Source organism: Lissotriton helveticus, chromosome 5_2, assembly GCF_964261635.1.
Source record: "Lissotriton helveticus chromosome 5_2, aLisHel1.1, whole genome shotgun sequence".
In the NCBI taxonomy this organism is placed as follows: Eukaryota; Metazoa; Chordata; class Amphibia; order Caudata; family Salamandridae; genus Lissotriton; species Lissotriton helveticus.
Genome location: NC_136066.1, coordinates 13,910,462 through 13,931,294, shown reverse-complemented (window position 1 = coordinate 13,931,294; position 20,833 = coordinate 13,910,462). Strand labels below are relative to the sequence as shown.

The 20,833-nt window shown below is 48.9% G+C and overlaps 1 protein-coding gene across 1 annotated transcript in view; it reads left to right on the top strand.

Moving 5' to 3' along the window:
* The window catches only part of PIP5KL1 (phosphatidylinositol-4-phosphate 5-kinase like 1), a 200,364-nt gene that overhangs the window by 24,430 nt on the left and 155,101 nt on the right, over nt 1-20,833 (top strand). Inside the window, exons 2-3 of the mRNA XM_078646581.1 lie at nt 6,096-6,290; nt 11,034-11,084. Coding sequence (XP_078502707.1) covers nt 6,096-6,290; nt 11,034-11,084 — 246 coding nt within the window. The remainder of the gene's footprint in view (nt 1-6,095; nt 6,291-11,033; nt 11,085-20,833) is intronic.

The window sequence follows — 20,833 nt, the reverse complement described above, 5'->3', positions numbered from 1 at the left end:
CGTTTTGCTGCAGCTTTAGTCTGGCCGGGAGGATACATGATTTTGTAGCAGTTAATTCCAGACTTAACTGGAGTGGAGGCCATGTTGAGAAAATGAGGAGGAGGAGGGTGGGGGGGGATATGAGAAGAGTGTAACTAGGGAAGCGGTGGTGAGGAGAAGTATAAGGACCAAAAGGAGGCACATATTCAGGACATCGGGTGAAGATATCTGAACTAATGTGCAGCCTCACCGTCTCCCCTCTCTCATCTCTCCCTCCCCCGCCCTCTCTCTCCCTCTCTCCCCCTCCCTCTCCCTCTCTCTGTCTCTCTCCTCTCTCTCTCCCTCCCCCTCCCCCCGCCCCCACCTCCTGACTCAGCTCTTCTCCACAGATCCCCATTCAGCCGGCAGAATAGAGGGCGGGAGCCGCCCCCCCTCCCCACTGACACAGAGGGGCCCGTGGCACGCAGTGACGCCGCATTGTGCAATGCTGTGCACTCTGTACCGCACTCTACTGCCCTCTGTACCGCCCTGTACTGCCCTCTGTACCGCCCTGTACTGTCCCCTGTACTGTCCTCTGTACCGCCCTGTACTGTCCCCTGTACTGTCCTCTGCACCGCCCTGTACTGTCCTCTGTACTGTCCTCTGCACCACCCTGTACTGTCCTCTGTACTGTCCTCTGCACCGCCCTGTACTGTCCTCTGTACCGCTCTGTACCGTCATCTGTACTGTCCTCTGTACTGTCCTCTGTACTGTCCTCTGTACTGTCCTCTGTACCGCCCTGTACTGTCCTCTGCACCGCCCTGTACTGTCCTCTGTACCGCACCGTGTAGAGGGAGAGTAAAGGAGGGATGAGCAGGGACAGAGAGTCAACAGTGGAGCCGAACACACGAGAGGGAGTGCGAGGGGGGGGGGAGAGAAGGGGGAGTGGAGAGGGGGGGGCTGGGGCAGGGTGCAGTGAGCCAGAGCTGAAGAGACGGATGGACCGAGACCGGAGCACGGGAGAGCCCCCCGGGCAGAGACCCCCCATGCCAGATGAGGTAGGTGCTCGACCCTCCAAGCCAACAGCGGGGTCTGGCATTTGGGGCGGGCTGGGGGATATGGGGGTGGAGGGGGGGGACGCTGTCAGGGTAAGAACAAGCATTTGCAATGCAATAGGTCTCGCATTAGGAAAGAATGAGCTATTGGTATTTTAAATGATAATTTTTTTATTTATGTGTTGAAATTAATAGCTTTTTCATTTACAATGCCAATAGTTTTAACTTTCGCAAATGTGACACCTATAGCATTTGTAATACAATATGTGTTGTATTTACGTGACTTAGATGTATTGATATTACAAATAACAATGGGGCATATTATCAACACAGGCGATAAAATTATCGCCCGCTTTATCGGCAGAAAACTGCCGCTAAAGCTGCTTTTGCTGCAGTTTTCTGCCGATAAAGCGGGCGATAATTTTATCGCCTGTGTTGATAATATGCCCCAATGACTTTTATTTTTTTTAAAATAATTAATACTTAAATAAAAGTTGTTGTAATTTATAACAACAATAGCTTAATTTTTTGTAAATTACTTTTGTGAAGATTATGTTCAGTGTATTTTATTGTGTCAAAAATCCACGAACAGAAGTGAAATATTAACATCTTTTTGTGACGTGAATTTCTATCTTTATATGCTAAGTGCATATAGTACTTTCACAATGGTGAAACTGAAAATTAGCAAACAGTTGGAGATGTGAGGATTTTGGGATAATCCCTAACCTAGGGAGAGTACCAAACAGATGCCTTGAAAACAAAAAAGCACATCTTATTGAACGATTTAGTTGTGGTCCCATCCTCTTAGGACAAACCCAAACGCAGGTTTTGGCAAAAAAACATTCCCAACCAAAGGCCCTGCAAAGCATTATGGGATGAGATTAGCAGTGGGCAGTGAATATTTTATAGTATACAATATCAAAAGAATTCTACCAAGAGCTGCAGTTCAACTGGTCGTCCCTAGATGTCCCTCACGAGTCAAATGCAAATGCTTGATGAAAGGATTTCAATGGTTTTGCATTTGACTCGTGAGGGACATCTAGGGACGACCAGTGGAACTGCAGCTTGATGTAAGAATAATTTCAATGCTTTGCATTTGACTCGTGAGGGACATCTAGGGACGACCAATGGAACTGCAGCTCTTTGTAGAATTATTTTGATATTGGATACTATAATATTCACTGCCCACTGCTAATCTTGTCCCATAATGCTTTGCAGGGCCTTTGGTTGGGATTGTTTTTTTGCCAATAACTGCTTGGGGTGGTCCTAAAATGATGGGATCACCACTGAAGTTCAACAAAATGTGCTTTTTGTGTTCAAGGCATCTGCTTGGTGCTCCCCCTAGGTTAGGGGGCACCCCAAAATCATCAGCTCTCTCATTACCTTATGTTTTCATTGTAAAAGTTCATTTTTGTGAATTTGTTATATGTTGTTAAGCATGTGAAATTGCTTCTTCAAAGCATCTGAGAATATTGTTTATTTGGAAGCTACGTTTTAAGCCCAGGGTTAAACATTTGTCATAAAGCTTGCAACATTGAGAGAACATATTTGAACCAGTTGTTGTTGAATGTTTGCACAGATTGATGCTGAGGTGGCGCGATAGATAAAGTGAGTGCAATAGATAGTTAGAGTGAGGGCGATAGATAAAGTGAGTGCAATAGATAGTTAGAGTGAGTGCGATAGATACATAGAGTGAGTGCGATAGAGAGATAGAGGGAGGGCGATAGATAGATAGAGTGAGGGCGATAGATAAAGTGAGGGCGATAGATACATACAGCCTGATTCATCATTCTCCCGTTTTGCGAGCCTCTAATAGCGATTCATAACGAATCGCTATTAAGGACTTGCAAAACGGGATTCATGTAGGAATTGCAATAAATATTGCGATTCCTACATGTTCCTTATTTGCGATTAGCTAATTGCTAATCGCTAATAAGGAATAACTCCCCATGCATTCCTATGGCCTACAGGCCCATAGGAATGCATGGGGAGTTACTTCTTATTTGCGATTAGCAATTAGCTAATCGCAAATAAGGATGCGATTTCAAGGGTGCAGGGGTGTACAAAGGACACCCTGTAGCACCCCTGAAATGTAATCTACATTGGCGTTGCGCACACACATGTCCAAAGGACATGTGTGTGTGTAACATGCAACTTAGAAAAATGCATTTAAATGCATTTTTCTAAGTTTTTGCTATTTACCGAGAGGTCTGACCTCTCTGTAAATAGCGGCCCAAAATTGCAATTTCGCAATTTTAAAATGCTTCATGAATTGCATTTAAGGAATCTCAAATAGAGATTCCTTAAATTCAATTCTTTGCAAATGTGCGAATTCTTAAATAGCGAATTTTGCATTTGGGATGATGAATCCCAAATGCAAAAATTGCACTCGCAAAAGGCAAGATTCTGAGAATCTTGCCCTTTGCAAGTGCAATTTTGCTTGATGAATCAGGCGGATAGAGTGAGTGCGATAGATAGATAGAGAGAGGGAGGGCGATAGATAGAGTGAGGGCGATAGATACATAGAGTGAGGGCGATAGATATATAGAGGGAGGGCAATAGATAGAGTGAGGGCGATAGATAGAGTGAGGGAGGGCGATAGATAGAGTGAGGGTGATAGATAGAGTGAGGGTGATAGATAGAGTGAGGGCGATAGAGGGAGGGCGATAGATAGATAGAGTGAGGGCGATAGATAGATAGAGGGAGGGAGATAGAGGGAGGGCGATAGAGGGAGGGCGATAGATAGATAGAGTGAAGGCGATAGAGTGAGGGCGATAGATAGAGTGAGGGCGATAGATAGAGGGAGGGCAATAGATAGATAGAGGGAGGGCGATAGAGTGAGGGCGATAGATAGAGGGAGGGCAATAGATAGAGTGAGGGCGATAGATAGAGTGAGGGTAATAGATAGATAGAGTGAGGGCGATAGATAGAGTGAGGGTAATAGATAGATAGAGTGAGGGCGATAGATAGAGGGAGGGTGATAGATAGAGGGAGGGTGATAGATAGAGGGAGGGCAATAAGATAGAGTGAGGGCGATAGATGGATAGAGGGAGGGCGATAGATAGAGTGAGGGCGATAGATAGAGGGAGGGCGATAGATAGAGTGAGGGCGATAGATAGAGGGAGGGCGATAGATAGAGTGAGGGCGATAGATAGAGGGAGGGCGATAGATAGAGTGAGGGTAATAGATAGATAGAGTGAGGGCGATAGATAGAGTGAGGGCGATAGATAGATAGAGTGAGGGCGATAGATAGAGTGAGGGCGATAGATAGAGTGAGGGCGATAGATAGAGTGAGGGCGATAGATAGAGTGAGGGCGATAGATAGAGTGAGGGTAATAGATAGATAGAGTGAGGGCGATAGATAGAGTGAGGGTAATAGATAGATAGAGTGAGGGCGATAGATAGAGTGAGGGCGATAGATAGAGTGAGGGAGGGCGATAGATAGATAGAGGGTAATAGATAGATAGAGGGAGGGAGATAGATAGAGGGAGGGCGATAGATAGATAGAGTGAGAGTGATAGATAGAGTGAGGGCGATAGATAGAGGGAGGGAGGGCGATAGATAGCTAGAGGGAGGGCGATAGATAGATAGAGTGAGGGCGATAGATAGAGGGAGGGAGGGCGATAGATAGATAGAGTGAGGGCGATAGATAGATTGAGGTCGATATATATATATATATATATATAGTGTAGTGCTTAGAAATCGCTGGAGGGTGCTGGGGTGTCAAGAAGTTTCTAAACATGTTAGCAATGTTTATCTTATTTTCTCTGCTTCTGACATGCATACATGCTTTCATATCTTCATGCTGTGGTTACTGTGCACATGTTGAGTATGACATTAACACTTTTTAAATACAAGCTTTAAATAAATCCCTGTTGCTCCTGGTACCTTTCAATTTTCTTGATTGTGTTGCTCAAGAAGGAAAGATTGTTAGGAAGTAGCCAGGCAGAGTTGCTCCTGGGTGAAGGACAGGGCTGCAGGTGAATGGGGGTTCCTCCTCATAGTAGTGAACTGAACTAAGTTCTTGCACTTGTGGTTCAGAAATCTGACCCCCTCCAGATCTGGGGATCCCAGAAGTGTATCATCTCTCCCCTCCTTGTCCCACTCCTCTCCTGATCTCTCCCCTCTTCCCGCCCTTCTGTCCTTTCCCTGCCTCTCACCTCACTGTCTTTGTCTCCTCCCAGCCTCTCTTCCCTGCTCGTCCCAGTCTCGCTCCTCTCCTGTCTCTCCTTGCTTCTCTTCCTGTCCTCCTGTCCTTTCCCTGCCTCTCACCTCACTGTCTTTGTCTCCTCCCAGCCTCTCTTCCCTGTGCGTCCCAGTCTCGCTCCTCTCCTGTCTCTCTTTGCTTCTCTTCCTGACCTTCTCCAGGGCTCAAAAAATCCACTCGACCGCTCGCATAGGCGAGCTAAATTTAACGAGGGCAAGCTGTTTTTAGGTCCTACTCGCCAAAGCTAACTTTTGTCCTCGGTCTGTGAAAATGGAGCAAATGTGACAAGATAACAAGATTTAAAGGCATTTTTATTGCTCACAAAGTTAATGAGCAATAAAGAGGCCGTTAAATCTTGATATCTTGTCACATTTGCTCCGCTTTCAGAGACAGAGGTCAAGTAGGTTTCAGTTAGGTCGAGGAGATTTTTCAAGGTACTAGTCCTGCAGGAGTAGAACCATTTGGGGGATTTTTCGTGCCCTGTTCCCTCCTCTCCCTGCCCCTTTCCTCTCTTTGCATTTCTCATTGCCTCTCTTCCGCTCCCCACCCTGTCTTTCTGTGCTCCCTGACTCTCTCCTTCTCTCATACCCTTGCCTCACTGCCTCTCTCACTCCTCTCTTTGCTTCTCTCCTCACCTCCTTCCCATGGCCTGCTGCATGTCCCCCTTGCCTCACTGTCTGTCTTGTCTCTCTTGCGTGACTGCCGACTCCTTGCCTTGCTGCATGTCTCTTTTGCCTGTCTTCGCCTCTCTCTCCCTGCGTTGCTGCATGTCTCCCCTTGCCTCACTGACTCTCTTGCCTGTCTTCGCCTCTCTCTCCCTGTCCTGTAGCATGGCCCCCTCTTGCCTCACTGCCTTCTGTGCTTCTACCTCACAGGCCATGACACAGGGGAGCACTGTGAGCAGAAAGTCTCGAAACGCAAAGCGAAGGATCTTCTGGAGATTGCGGCAGAAGTGGAAACTCTTGGGACTGTTTGAGATCGACCAGGAACATGAGTTTTACAGCTTCACCTGTGTTCTGAAGGAGGGCCTGAGGGACGCGGTGCAGGCCTCCATTGATGCGTCCAGCCTGGTAAGTGTCCTTTGGTGAGTGTCCTGTGTGGGACCAGGATCCCGAAGGAGGGCCTGAGCGATCCAGTGCAGGCCTCCATCGATACCCTGAGCCTCCATCGATACCCCGAGCCTCCATCCATGCCCGTTCATTCACGATAACTCGCGCCTCCATCAATACCCTGAGTCTCCATCAATGCCCCGATCGTCCATAGATACCTCTAGCCTCCATTGATACCCTGACCCTCAATCAATACCCGAGCCTCCATCAATACCTCTAGCCTCTATCGATACTCCGTGCCTCTATCGATACCCCAAGCCTCCATCGATACCCTGAGCCTCCATCGATACCCCGAGCCTCCATCGATACCCCGAGCCTCCATCGATACCCCGTGTCTCCAACCATGCCCGATCATTCACGATAACTCGCGCCTCCATCGATACCCTGAGTCTCCATCAATGCCCCGAGCCTCTATCGATACCCCGAGCCTCCATCGATACCCCGTGTCTTCAACCATGCCCGATCATTCACGATAACTCGCGCCTCTATCGATACCCCGAGCCTTTATCGATTCCCCGAGCCTCTATCGATACCCCGAGCCTCCATCGATACCCCGAGCCTCCATCGATACCCCGAGCCTCCATCGATACCCTGAGCCTCCATCGATAGCCCGAGCCTCCATCGATAGCCCGAGCCTCCATTGATACCCCGAGCCTCCATCGATACCCCAAGCCTCCATCGATACTCCGAGCCTCCATCCATGCCCGATCATCCATGAAAACTCGAGCCTCCATTGATACCCCGTGTCTCCAACCATGCCCGATCATTCACGATAACTCGAGCCTCCATCGATACCCTGAGTCTCCATCAATGACCCGATCGTCCATAGATATCCCTAGCCTCCATTGATACCCTGACCTTCGATCAATACCCGAGCCTCCATCAATACCTATAGCCTCTATCGATTCCCCGTGCCTCTATCGATACCCCAAGCCTCCAACGATACCCCTAGCCTCCATCAATACCCCAAGCCTCCATTGATACCCCGAGCCTCCATTGATACCCTGAGCCTCCATTGATTCTACGAGCCTCCATCAATACCCTGAGCCTCCATCGATACCTTGAGCCTCCATCGATACCCCGCGCCTCTATTAATACCGTGAGCCTCCATCAACACCCCAAGCCTCCATCGATACCCCGAGCCTCCATCGATACCCGAGCCTCCATCCATGCCCGATCATCCATTGATACCCCGAGCCTCCAACCATGCCCGATCATTCACGATAACTCAAGACTCCATCGATACCCTGAGCTTCCATCAATGCCCCAATCGGCCATAGATACCCCAAGCCTCCATCGATACCCTGAACCTCCATCAAAACCTGAGCCTCTATCGATACCTCTAGCCTCTATCGATACCCCGTGCCTCTATCGATACCCGAAGCCTCCAACAATACCCCTAGCCTCCATCAATACCCCAAACCTCCATCGATACCCCTAGCCTCCATCAATACCCCAAACCTCCATCGATACCCCAAGCCTCCATTGATTCTCCAAGCCTCCATCAACACCCCAAGCCTCCATCGATACCACGAGCCTCCATCGATACCCCAAGCCTCCATTGATAACTTGAGCCTCCATCGATACCCAGAGCCTCCATCAATAACCTGAGCCTCCATCGATACACTGAGCCTCCATTGATACCCTGAGCCTCCATCGATACCCTGAGCATTCATCGATACCCCGAGCATTCATCGATACCCTGAGCCTCCATTGATACACCGAGGCTCCATTAATACCCCGAGCTTCCATCGATACCCCGAGCCTCCATCAATACCTCTAGCCTCCATCAATACCCCGATCATCCATCGTTACCCTTAGCCTCCACCAATACTCCAAGCCTCCATCAATACCCTGAGCCACCATTGATGTCCCGATCATCCATCGGTACCCCTAGCGTCCATCGATACGCCAAGCCTCTATAGATACCCCTAGCCTCCATCGATACCCCTAGCCTCCATCAATACCCTGAGCCTCCATCAATACCCTGTGCCTCCATCGATACCCTGAGCTCTGAGGCAGTTAGCTACATGAGACTCTAAAACTTTACCCAGGTAGGGCAGCAGGGAGATGGGGCGGTAATTACTGAGGGCCGATGGGTCTGGGCCCGGTTTCTTCAAAATTGGAATAATTTCTGCCCTTTTAAATGAGTCAGGGACAATACCAAGCTTAAGCGAGTTGTTGAGAATGAGAGGGGGGTCTGGGCAAGTAGTGAAGGCTTCTCGAGGTAAGTGAGGGGACAGCAATCAGTGGGGGAACCAGGGCTAACCTTTTTTAGTAGATTCAAAAAGATCTCCTCAGGGATCGGAGGAATTTGATCAAGACAGTGTGGATTCTGACCAATTTTCGAATCCTGTATAGGGAGGGATACTAGCCTTAATGGCGACTATTTTCTCAATGAAATATGAATTAAGAGAATCACATAGACAGTGTGATGGAGCAGGTTTCAACATACCGCTATCTGGTTTAGAGAGTTCGTCGACTATAGAGAAGATCTCTTTAGACTTATTTGATGAGTTGATAATTTTTTAGGAGAAATAGTTTGCCTTTGTTTGAATAATCAAAATTTTATATTCTTTCAACAAGGTTAAGTAAGGGACCTGTTTATCTGGGAGCTAATGGCGCCGCCATCGGCGTTCTTGTCTTAATGCAACTTTCTTTGTTTTTAAATCATCGGAGAACCACCCTTGTGCGTCGAGGGGTCTCATGATCTTTGTTTTTTGAGCGGAGCGACGCAGTCGCTGGCCGATTCAAGCTATGTCTTAATACTCTGGGCCCGATTCACAGAACTAACTTAAGACAAAATCCTAAACTTACTACCATTTTGGTATTCCCAGAAGGCACTTACTCATTTCGGTTTTCACAGTAGTTAGGAGTCCTAACTTTAGGACTCCTAAATGCCTTCTGTGAATACCGAAAGTCTTAACATTTGGATTTTTCTCAGTTTAGGAGTATTAAAGGAGTTGGGATTTCAAAAAAGGAGCACAGAGAGAGTGAATCTGATCAAATAGTGGTCCGACCAGGCACACAGAGCTATCAGGGGAGTGGAAATCTTCAAGTTTGATGTCCAAACTTGATCTAAAATGTGCCCTTTTTCCCTCACGTGCGGGGTACAGTTCATCCCAGAAAGAAGGTCGGCCAATTCCCTCGAGCTGGTGCTCTCCCGTCATCACTGGGCCAGTAATTGAAATCCCCAATTATAAGAATTCTTGCATGATTGATGACAAGGAGGGATATCATCTCCCCCAATGCCTGCGGGAATGTGGGCATGTTACCGGGAGGTCTATAAAAGAAGGCGCAGATAAAGGACGACTGAGGAGGTTCAAGTTTTAAGACCAGGTATTCAACTGAGGGCAAACCAGTGACCCCTAGGGAAGTAAACTGATGTTCCTTGCGGATAATAGCTGCAACCCCGCCTCCTGCTTTCCCGCAGGACCGATTAGCCGGAAGGATGTAATAGCCTTCCGGAATTGCTGCTAAAGTATCTGGGACAGATTCTTCAGTAAGCCACGTTTCGGTAAGAAGGAGTGTATCAGGGTTTTCAGGTTGTAAGAGCAGTAAGATTTCAAGCTGGTGTTTCACCATAGAGCGGGTATTCAGATAACAGACTGTGAGTCCCATTAACTCTTGAGCCTTACGGGTATCGGAGGTGGAGGAGGACGTATTGTTGGGATAAGGGATTTTTAGATAAATTTCAGGGAAGGTATGTCTTTATGTTAGGATTCCCTCCTTGTCTAGGTTAACTTTGGCATTAACATTTGATTTGACGGTTACCCTCCAACAATTTCAACTCGTTGGAAGAGGACCAAACAAAATGGGCACATAGGGTTGCCCCAGGCCCCGTTCAGCCGCGGACAGGTGCAGACGGGCTTGCCTTTGGCGCGCCTTCGACGCACCCGCTGCGCGTCCGGGGGGGCATCTTATTTTTATCACTTCTGATATCCCGCCACCAGCCCGATAACCAGCCGGAAGTGGGGGTGGTCTGGGAGGGTCGGAGGTGTCCCCTAATGCGTTTCTCCGTACAATCGGCACAGGGAAGCCGTGACGGACCGGAAACGCTGACAATAGCACGTAAACAAATGAGCAATGCAAGGAGTGCAAAGACGCTAACATAAACAATTTAAAAGTTAAGAAACATCCAGACACAATTAAAAAGTATTTGCAAACGTAGCACAACCTTGCCAAGCAGACCTCGATCCTCTCCCTCCCTCCTTCTCTTGAATCTTTCTCTCTTCTTGTTTATTCTCTCCCTCCATCCTTCTCTTGAATCCTTGTCTCTCTTCTTGTTTATTCTCTCCCTCCATCCTTCTCCTTAATCTTTCTCTCTTCTTGTTTATTCTCTCCCTCCATCCTTCTCCTGAATCTTTCTCTCTTCTTGTTTATTCTCTCCCTCCATCCTTCTCCTGAATCTTTCTCTCTTCTTATTTCTTCTCTCCCCTCTCTTGAAACTTTGTCTCACTTCTTGTTTATTCTCTCATCGCTCGCCCTGTCTTGAACCCGTGTCTATCATGTCTTGTTCCCTCGTCTTTCTCCAGCTCGCCCTCTTCTCCTTGACTAGTGACCTTCCCTCTCTTCCTTGGACCTGTGTCTCTCTTCTTCTTTATTCTCTTCCTCTCTGGAATCTTTGTCTCTCTTCTTCTTCCCTCGTCTTTCTCCAGCTCGCCCTCTTCTCCTTGACTAGTGACCCTCTCTCCCTTTTCCTAGGACGCCCCGAGTGACACCGACTACAAGGCGGTTCTCACCCAGAGTCACGAGGTAAGTGCTCCAAGTCACCAGAGTGTGAGAGGTGGTGGAAATGGCAACATTAACCCCTTGACCCCAGATGATGTCATAGGGTTGACCCTTCTTTTTCCTGTCATTGTGGTGGGCAAGGAGAGGGAACTACATGAAGACTTACAGGGTAGGAGGAGACTGCAGAGGATGAAGGGGAAGAAGCTGAGAATGAAGAGAAGAGAAGGGAGAAAGCTCGCCCAGCACTGGGCAGGGAGGTCCAGGGCTGGCTGTGGGAAGGCCCGGGGTGCTGCTCTGACTTTAACCTGCTTGCTGACCAGTGCAGACCAGTGCAGACCAGTGCAGTATGTGGGCAGACCCGGCAGACTCAGTGCGTAGGCCTAGTGTGTATCTCCTGAGCCTGGCACTCACCAGATGACGTGTCCTGGCACTCACCAGATGACTTGTCCTGGTACTCCCCAGGTGACGTGTCCTGGCACTCACCAGGTGAGGTGTCCTGGCACTCACCAGGTGAGGTGTCCTGGTACTCCCCAGGTGACGTGTCCTGGCACTCACCAGGTGACCTGTCCTGGCACTCACCAGGTGAGGTGTCCTGGCACTCACCAGGTGAGGTGTCCTGGCACTCATCAGGTGAGGTGTCCTGGCACTCAACTGGTGACGTGTCCTAGCACTCACCTGGTGTAGTGTCCTGGCACTCACCAGGTGACGTGTCCTGGCACTCACCAGGTGTCGTGTCCTGGCACTCACCAGGTGTGGTTTTCCTCGCACTCACCAGGTGACGTGTCCTGGCAGTCACCAGGTGACGTGTCCTGGCACTCATCAGGTGAGGTGTCCTGGCACTCACCAGGTGAGGTGTCCTGGCACTCACCAGGTGAGGTGTCCTGGCACTCACCAGTTGAGGTGTCCTGGCACTCACCATGTGAGGTGTCCTGGCACTCACCAGGTGAGGTGTCCTGGCACTCACCAGGTGAGGTGTCCTGGCACTCACCATGTGAGGTGTCCTGGCACTCACCAGGTGAGGATTCCTGGCACTCACCAGGTGCAGTGTCCTGACACTCACCAGGTGAGGTGTCCTGGTACTCCCCAGGTGACGTGTCCTGGCACTCACCAGGTGACCTGTCCTGTGGTTTTCCTCGCACTCACCAGGTGACGTGTCCTGGCACTCACCAGGTGACGTGTCCTGGCAGTCACCAGGTGACGTGTCCTGGCACTCATCAGGTGAGGTGTCCTGGCACTCACCAGGTGAGGTGTCCTGGCACTCACCAGGTGAGGTGTCCTGGCACTCACCAGGTGAGGTGTCCTGGCACTCACCAGGTGATGTATCCTGGCACTCACCTGGTGCAGTGTCCTGGCACTCACCCGGTGACATGTCCTGGCGCTCACCAGGTGAGGTGTCCTGGCACTCACCAGGTGACGTATCCTGGCACTCACCTGGTGCAGTGTCCTGGCACTCACCCGGTGACGTGTCCTGGCACTCACCAGGTGACCTGTCCTGTGGTTTTCCTCGCACTCACCAGGTGACGTGTCCTGGCACTCACCAGGTGACGTGTCCTGGCAGTCACCAGGTGACGTGTCCTGGCACTCATCAGGTGAGGTGTCCTGGCACTCACCAGGTGAGGTGTCCTGGCACTCACCAGGTGAGGTGTCCTGGCACTCACCAGGTGACGTATCCTGGCACTCACCTGGTGCAGTGTCCTGGCACTCACCCGGTGACATGTCCTGGCGCTCACCAGGTGAGGTGTCCTGGCACTCCCCAGTTGACGTGTCCTGGCACTCCCCAGGTGACGTGTCCTAGCACTCACCTGGTGTAGTGTCCTGGCACTCCCCAGGTGAGGTGTCCTGGCACTCACCAGGTGATGTGTCCTGGCACTCACCAGGTGTGGTTTTCCTCGCACTCACCAGGTGACGTGTCCTGGCACTCATCAGGTGAGGTGTGCTGGCACTCACCAGGTGAGGTGTCCTGGCACTCCCCAGGTGAGGTGTCCTGGCACTCACCAGGTGACCTGTCCTGGCACTCACCAGGTGACCTGTCCTGGCACTCACCAGGTGAGGTGTCCTGGCACTCACCAGGTGAGGTGTCCTGGCACTCATCAGGTGAGGTGTCCTGGCACTCAACTGGTGACGTGTCCTAGCACTCACCTGGTGTAGTGTCCTGGCACTCACCAGGTGACGTGTCCTGGCACTCACCAGGTGTCGTGTCCTGGCACTCACCAGGTGTGGTTTTCCTCGCACTCACCAGGTGACGTGTCCTGGCAGTCACCAGGTGACGTGTCCTGGCACTCATCAGGTGAGGTGTCCTGGCACTCACCAGGTGAGGTGTCCTGGCACTCACTAGGTGAGGTGTCCTGGCACTCACCAGGTGAGGATTCCTGGCACTCACCTGGTGCAGTGTCCTGGCACTCACCAGGTGTCGTGTCCTGGCACTCACCAGGTGTGGTTTTCCTCGCACTCACCAGGGGACGTGTCCTGGCACTCACTAGGTGAGGTGTCCTGGCACTCACCAGGTGAGGATTCCTGGCACTCACCTGGTGCAGTGTCCTGGCACTCACCAGGTGACATGTCCTGGCACTCACCAGGTGTCGTGTCCTGGCACTCCCCAGGTGCGGTGTCCTGGCACTCACCAGGTGACGTGTCCTGGCACTCAAATTCAAATTCAAATTCAAATCTTTATTCGGTTAATTGAACAAACAACCATAAAAGCATAGTTCAGTAGGCAAAATTTTAAAAAAGATAGAATCAGCCTAAAAACCACTTCCAGAATTTAAAAATCACATTTCACCTTATACAATACAATGTTAAAACGATATTAAACATTTATCCCTCCATGCTATTTCTAAATTTTAGTGCCAGTTTTAAAAATCCGGTTACAAATAAAGTGCAATCGTGGGTTAGCAGCTGTAAATAACAGAGTGCAGGTAAACCTGGGTAAAATTCATTTTTTTAAGAAGAGGCTTTAAGTAAAGCCTCCGAGGTATGTCATAATAAGGACAAATAAATAGGAAGTGCACCAAGTCCTGCGGAGACGCGTTGTCGCAGCCGCAGGACGGTAGCACTTGACCTCGGTGGCTCCCCTTAGGAGCGGCAAGCAGTAAATGGAAGAGGTCCAGACGGAACCTACTTAACAAAAATCGATCAAAGCCCGACATTGGCCAAGACAGGTACGGTTCCGTACTGGGTGTAGATTTTATTACAACATATGTCTGGACACTGCTTTTGTTCAGTTCCACCTCCTCTCGATGCAGATACCGAGAGAGGGAAAAGGTTTTCCTCACATATGTTATATCTGATCTGTTGATAGAGTCTGGTCTTGTAAAAAGCTTAGGTCGCCCCAGTTCTGAGAAGCAATCTTTCAAGTATTTCAGCCACGGGATTTTGTGCACATTGTCCCAGGTTAGGGCTTCTCTCAGAAGTTGGTGATTAAGTGGCAGGTCTTTGTTTAGCCAACACTTTAACCAGCAGATGAAAGGTCGTAGGGCTCTAGTATCACTTATGAAGGGGACGCCCAGTTCTTCATGCACTATGAAACTGGCCGTTCCCCTTGGGACCCCCAGCAGCTGTTTCAAGAAATTATTTTCTACTACCAACAGATCATTGGGTGCCGTATGCCCCCAAAGCTCACTCCCGTAACAGCCAACCGCCACACTCTTTGCCTGGTCAATTTTTAGCAGTGCAGCCATTGGGCGATTGCCCATTTTCCTAACAAAGCTAAAAATGGCCGCGTTAGCCCGAGTTAACTCCCCCCTTCTCCTCTGGACTGCAGGGCCCCATTTCAACTGGTTATTAAACAGGACTCCTAGGTATGAGAAGGTTTTAGTAGTGGGGATCTTCTCCCCATTAACTTGAAATGAGAACGACTTCTTATAGCCCTTCCCTACGTTCATTACAAAGGATTTTGTGTTGTTAATGGCGAGATCTCGGGATTTCATAAAGCTCTGAAAGGAGTCAAGTAGCGATTGAAGCCCTTTTGCGGTCCTTGCCAACAAAACGGCGTCGTCCGCGATAAGTAAAACGGGAAGTCCTTTACGCCCAACATAGGGGTAATCTGCTCCGGTATTTAAAAGGTTCTCCTCCAAGTTATTAAAATATAAATTAAAAAGAAACGGAGCTAAAATACAGCCCTGTCGGACTCCCCGATGCACTCCAAAGTCCCTTGTTACCTTTAGCTCTTGGGAGTAACGTACATTGGCCCTCGTGTCCTGGTGCAGGTCTGCCAGCAAGTTTTGCTCCACGCCCATATGTCCCGTTGCCTCCCAAAGCTTAGCCCGATTGACACAGTCGAAGGCTGATGAGAGGTCCATAAATGCCATGTGTATTGTGCCCTGGCGTGCCAAAGTGTATTTTCCCAGGACCATATACAAGTTGAGGCACTGTGAGATCGTGGAGTGACCTGGCCTAAAGCCGTATTGGATCGGGGAGATTATATTATGCTCTTCCGCCCAGGTTGTTAATCTATTCAAGATTACCCCCCGCTACTTTGACCACGGAATCGATTAAAGATATTGGTCTGTAGCAGGATGTGCTATTGCGTTCCCCTTTCTTAAACACGGGAACTATCGTGGAGACCCCCCACGACCTAGGGCATCCAGATACAGCGGCTGCATTAAGCACAGCGGTAAGAACTGGCGCCCACAGTGATACACGTGACTTAAAAAGGTCCAGGGGCAGGCCATCGGGCCCTGGCGCTTTATTACTTGTTAAGCCTTTAATTCCCTTTTCGACCTTGCTAATGGAAAAGCACCGAGGGTTATCTTCTAAAACAACAATTATAAATTCAGCTTGTGGTAAATTACTATAACAAATAGAGCTAAAACGAGAGACCCGCTCTTCTTCTGATATGTTAGTGCCTACAGCGGAATTACCTGTTAATTCAAAAAGTGGTGTATTTATAATTTCCCAGAATTTTGCACTATTTCCAAGAATGTTGGGATCTAACAGGTTTTCCCAGATAGAGGCCTTCACTTCTGTTTTGCGTTTAACTAGGGCCTTATTGTAATGAATGCGTAGTGCCCTGATTCGTGCCTGGTCTCTGGGCCTGGCCTTTAATGCCGCCTTTAGGTCACGGCTTGCCTTAGAGCAAGAGTAGTCAAACCACTTCGGGCCGCTACGAGCCCGACCCGTAGAAGGCACGGTTAACATTGCCCCGACTTTTGATACAATACCGTCAAAAGCAGACAGGGTCTCCAGGGGTGGAGGTGCCAAAGACGCACAGAGGGACAACTCGGAGCCACACGTGTTATTAATTGATTCATACAAGTGGCTCGAGTTTACCATTGTCCACTTTAAGCGACGTTTACCGTCCGTACACTTTAAAAACCCACCATCTGACCTCTTCTTGCGCAGTTCAAATAACATGCCACCCAGTTGAATACAGACTGGATTATGGTCGCTATGTTGGTTCTCCTGAATTTTAAAGTCCTGGATGGAAGAACCAAGGTCACCAGAAAGTAGTATATGGTCAATATAGGACCCCCCTTGATTTCCTTTATAAGTGGGTACATCATGAAGGGTGTCGTCAGCCACCACAGACATGGCCGAGGTTAGATTGAATTCATTCAGAAGGTCATTCAGCAAGTTACCCCGCCGTGTGTGATCAAAATGAAAACCTCTCTGCCTGTGGCAACCCAGTGAACCCGTTACAGTATCCCCTGGATTCCCACAGGGATGCGTATTAAAGTCCCCTGCAATGAGTATGTGGTGTGGGAGGCTCTCCAGGTTATTCCTGAGAAAATTACCCAGGTCCACGAGTCTACCCTCACCTGCGTGATTAACAGCGTTGTAAAGGTTAATCAGGGTTAATGAGTCTTTCCCTTTCTTGACCAGCAGCGCTTGAGTGTCAGTATTGGAGAGGGTTAGTGCTGGATTTACATACACAGCCAGTCCTCCTTCGGCTCTACCGCTACGTGACGGCTCTGCGGGTACAAAGAAGCTTTTGTACCCTTCTATGAATACGTTATTCCCCCCCAACCATGCCTCTTGAAAGCATATCACTGCAAAGGATCTTATAAACACTAACCAGATCGGGTCACTAATTTTACTTGCTAGCCCAGAGATTACATTGTATCTGGAGGTCATCGGTTCAGTAGGGGCCATCACACATGCGGATAAGGCTTTATCTGGGGGGGCCACAGGATGGCTTCAACGCTATCCCCTACGACTGTATCTAATTTAGTGACATCTCTCAGGGTGATTTCTGGCACCTGGATAGGTTCACAAGTGGTTACGGGGTAAACTTTATCTGGGCCACTATAATTCAGGGAATCGCTATCAACCGCTAGTTGCCCAGGGATAGGTTCAACCATACCTGTTACCCTGGCTACATATTCTATAAATAAATGTGATATTTCCCGTGCAGCTGTTAAAAGGTCCAAAGCTACCTTCACCTGATCCCCAATTACTATCCCACTTCGTAATTCAGAGGGATTGTAACTAACAGAGGGCGGAGTCTTTACACAAAGTCAATCCTGAGAGTGGAAGGCAATGAAATGATTGAAAATAGGGACCCTATATCAATGATCATAGTGATCAAAGTACCTGTTTTCATGGATATAATTTGAGTGCGGATTGCCATGGGTCATGTATTGGTTATCACAATGATCGTAAGACCTGCTTCCCTTTGTGTAATGTTGGGACGTATTTCTTTGGGCCATGGGGGTTGGTGGGTAGAAGTGAGTTCCACAGTTTGAATCTTGCTTTCTAAGTCGCCTTCCCTCCAGCCGCTGATATAGTTTACCACGCGCCTGTCTTTAAAATTTATGATGATGCAGTCGCCTTCTAAGACCTTGGGGCATATTATCAAGGGGCTTTATCTCCGCTTTAAAAGCCAAGAAAGCGGAGATAAAATTATCTCCCTATTACCTAGCTGTCGCTAACACCAGTTAGCGACAGCTAGTAGGAGATAGCGACCATCTTGGGCCCCGCTTTGCATGTCAGTGATATTTACCACTAATGACATGCAAAGTGGGCGTGCCAAGATGTTAGCGACTGGAAACAGTCGCTAACATCGCTATCTCCTATTACCAACTTTTGGAGATATTCGCGCTAAGCGCGAATATCTCCAAAAGCTAACACCTGCCCTGAGCAGTTCTTAGCCATGTTATCCAATGGGAGGTGGATAACATGGTAAGAGCATTTGCTCGATAATGCATGAATATCGCTGACTTTTCAGCGATATTCATGCATTGCGGCTGTTTTTTATCGCATTTGCGATAAACCTTGCTAATAGCAAGGTTTATCTGCGATAAAAATCGCCGATTTGCGGCGATAATGCTTGTCTCTAAATAAGTTAGAGACAAAAATTATCTCTATTGGTTGGTAATATGCCCCCTTGTCTTTCTGACCCACCCAGTCCACCCTTCTAACGTGAAGCATTTGGCCGTTTAGGTATGAGGGAATTGGCCTATATCTGGTTAACCAATGGCCAACTTTGTTTTTTAATTCACTATAATTTTCCGATTTCCCCTCTCCTAGTGTTGGTACACCTGTCGTGACCACGGTAAAGGGGTGGGATTCAGGGGGCAAATCAATGCGCGCATTCTTGTCAGCAGGTCTTGGACTTTTGGGTTGCTCTGGTTGGTTATTACTAACAATATTGGTCAAAACCTCTGCCGCCCGCTCGCTCCCGTCCTTTCCGTTTCCATTTTCCGCTGCTGCTTCCATGGGTTGTGCATCAAGAGGGGACAACTCGCCACTACTCCCGCCAGCTCTTTATGAGTCTCCTTGTGACTTTTATCTGGAGGTGTCAATGACTGTACCTGCTTGGCCGACTCACCTGAAGCTGGTACAGCTCCTGGGGTGCTATTATTGTTTAGCGAGTTCGAGTGTCTATCATTAAGTTTATGTTTAGACTGTGGTTTGTGGGATTTAATACATTTTGTCAGGATTTCATTATTCTGCTGTTGCACTACTTCTAATTTCTCCATTTTTGCCCTTTCATGAATGGGGAGCGTGAGGGACCTCATTGGGGGTTCCATTTGTTCCATGAGAGTCTTCGTACAAGTGGGGTTATCACAGGCCTGGTTTGCTGATTTAGTAGTGTCTTGACCTGTGTCTCCCTGGGTGTCTGTTGTCTGGTTTTGGGTTACTGTTGTGATAGATTGTGAAGCCCTGTGGGTAATCCTCTGAGTATGGCGCGTGCTTCTCCTCTGCCCGAGTCTAAATTTGTGCCCTGGGTTTACTGGCAGCCCTCATGATGCTTCTAGAATGTGCCCTTTCTCTCTCAAGTGCTCGTTTGAGGGCTCCCTTTATCAGATTCCATTAGAGATACAAGCATCAGTCCCTTCTTCTCCACCCATCACGTTGATGAGGTCAGAGGGTTCTACGTTTATCTGCATGCTGGGGGTCAGTGACAACCTACTTTCCCTGCTGTCAGAGTCAGGTGGTGGAGATTGGTCTGATGGAATTATTGTTGCTATCTATGCTTGGAAACCTGCAAATGATTGCGTAAGGATAGAATCCTGTGATTACGCGGTAGTATTAGGGGAATTGACGTTCGTATTGATTTGGGGGTAAGGAAAGGCCCCTCTCCGTACTCTCAATCGCATTGACCACAACACCAATTGCGCTGAGACTTGGGAGGGGGGTGGTAACTTGCGCATTTTTCCTTGTGGTAGATCTAGTCGACATTGGTGCGTGTTTAGACATATTCGTGTTATGATATCTTGGTACAGCTACAAAATAAAGTGCAGTTCTCTCCTGGATTAAAGCTGTTATACATACACGAAAGTGCAGACGTGTGCCTAAATAGAAGTCCATATACCAGAAAAAAGAAAGTCAAGAGTCACCTTACTCACAGTTACAAAGGGCGCCACAGAAGGGGGATGGGCCAGCCGAGCCTCCTCGAGCCTCTGAGGGCCACAGAGGGCCCGCCCTTTGCTCGGGCTTAGCCCAGCGTCCTGCTCGCGTCCCGCGACGCGGGGGACTCGCAGCCTTTGTAGCGCCTCCAGGCGCAGGGATGACGATTCCGGGCTGCGCCGCCGCAGGGGGCGATGGGAAGCCGAGTCCTCCACTCAGCGGCTGCGAAGATGGCAAAAGCGGCGGCGGGAGGACTCGTGCAGCACAGCAGCAGGGTAAGAAAGCGCCCAAAGTCACTAATATCAATGTCCCACAAATTTCCAGTGGAGCTGGTTGTGAGTGAGGATGCGTGAAAGAAAAAAAGGTAAGTCTGTTAAAAATTGTCCTGGTTTAACTTAAAAAATAAAGTTTTATTTGTAAGCAACTGGACAATATTAAAATCAAAGTGGAGAGATAAAATGAGGGTAATTATGAGCCCATGTATCTCTATGTGTTGTCTGGTCTACATGTTTCAACCATAAAGGTGTAGGTTCACCAGGTTTTCTTCAGGACCGATGACCCTGAGAGTAGATGGTCTGCGTCCCCTAAAAGGCGCACCCGGTCCTACTCTCTGGGACCACAAAAAGTGGCAAAAAGTATGCCTGTGGTATAGGCTAAGCCCGAATGGGTAAGCCTGAAAAATCAAAATACCTGTAAAGGAAAATTGAAGACTAATGTCAGATAATTGGTCTTGTACAAGCCTGTTACGTAGTGCAGTGTCTCACATACGTGTCTGCATGCTGATGATCCCATTAGGAAAGGTACCTTTTGTGAGGATTTACAAGGTACTGCTTCTCAGTGTGATGATGTGGAAGTGCCTTGGCCATATTTTTAGCGATAAAATGTTTTTCCAGGTGCGAAGGTTACTTACAGTTCTGTAGCGAGGAGTCTGGCCGTATACCTATTACCGTCCTCCGCCCTGTTGCAGTGTGTCCGGGGCTCGG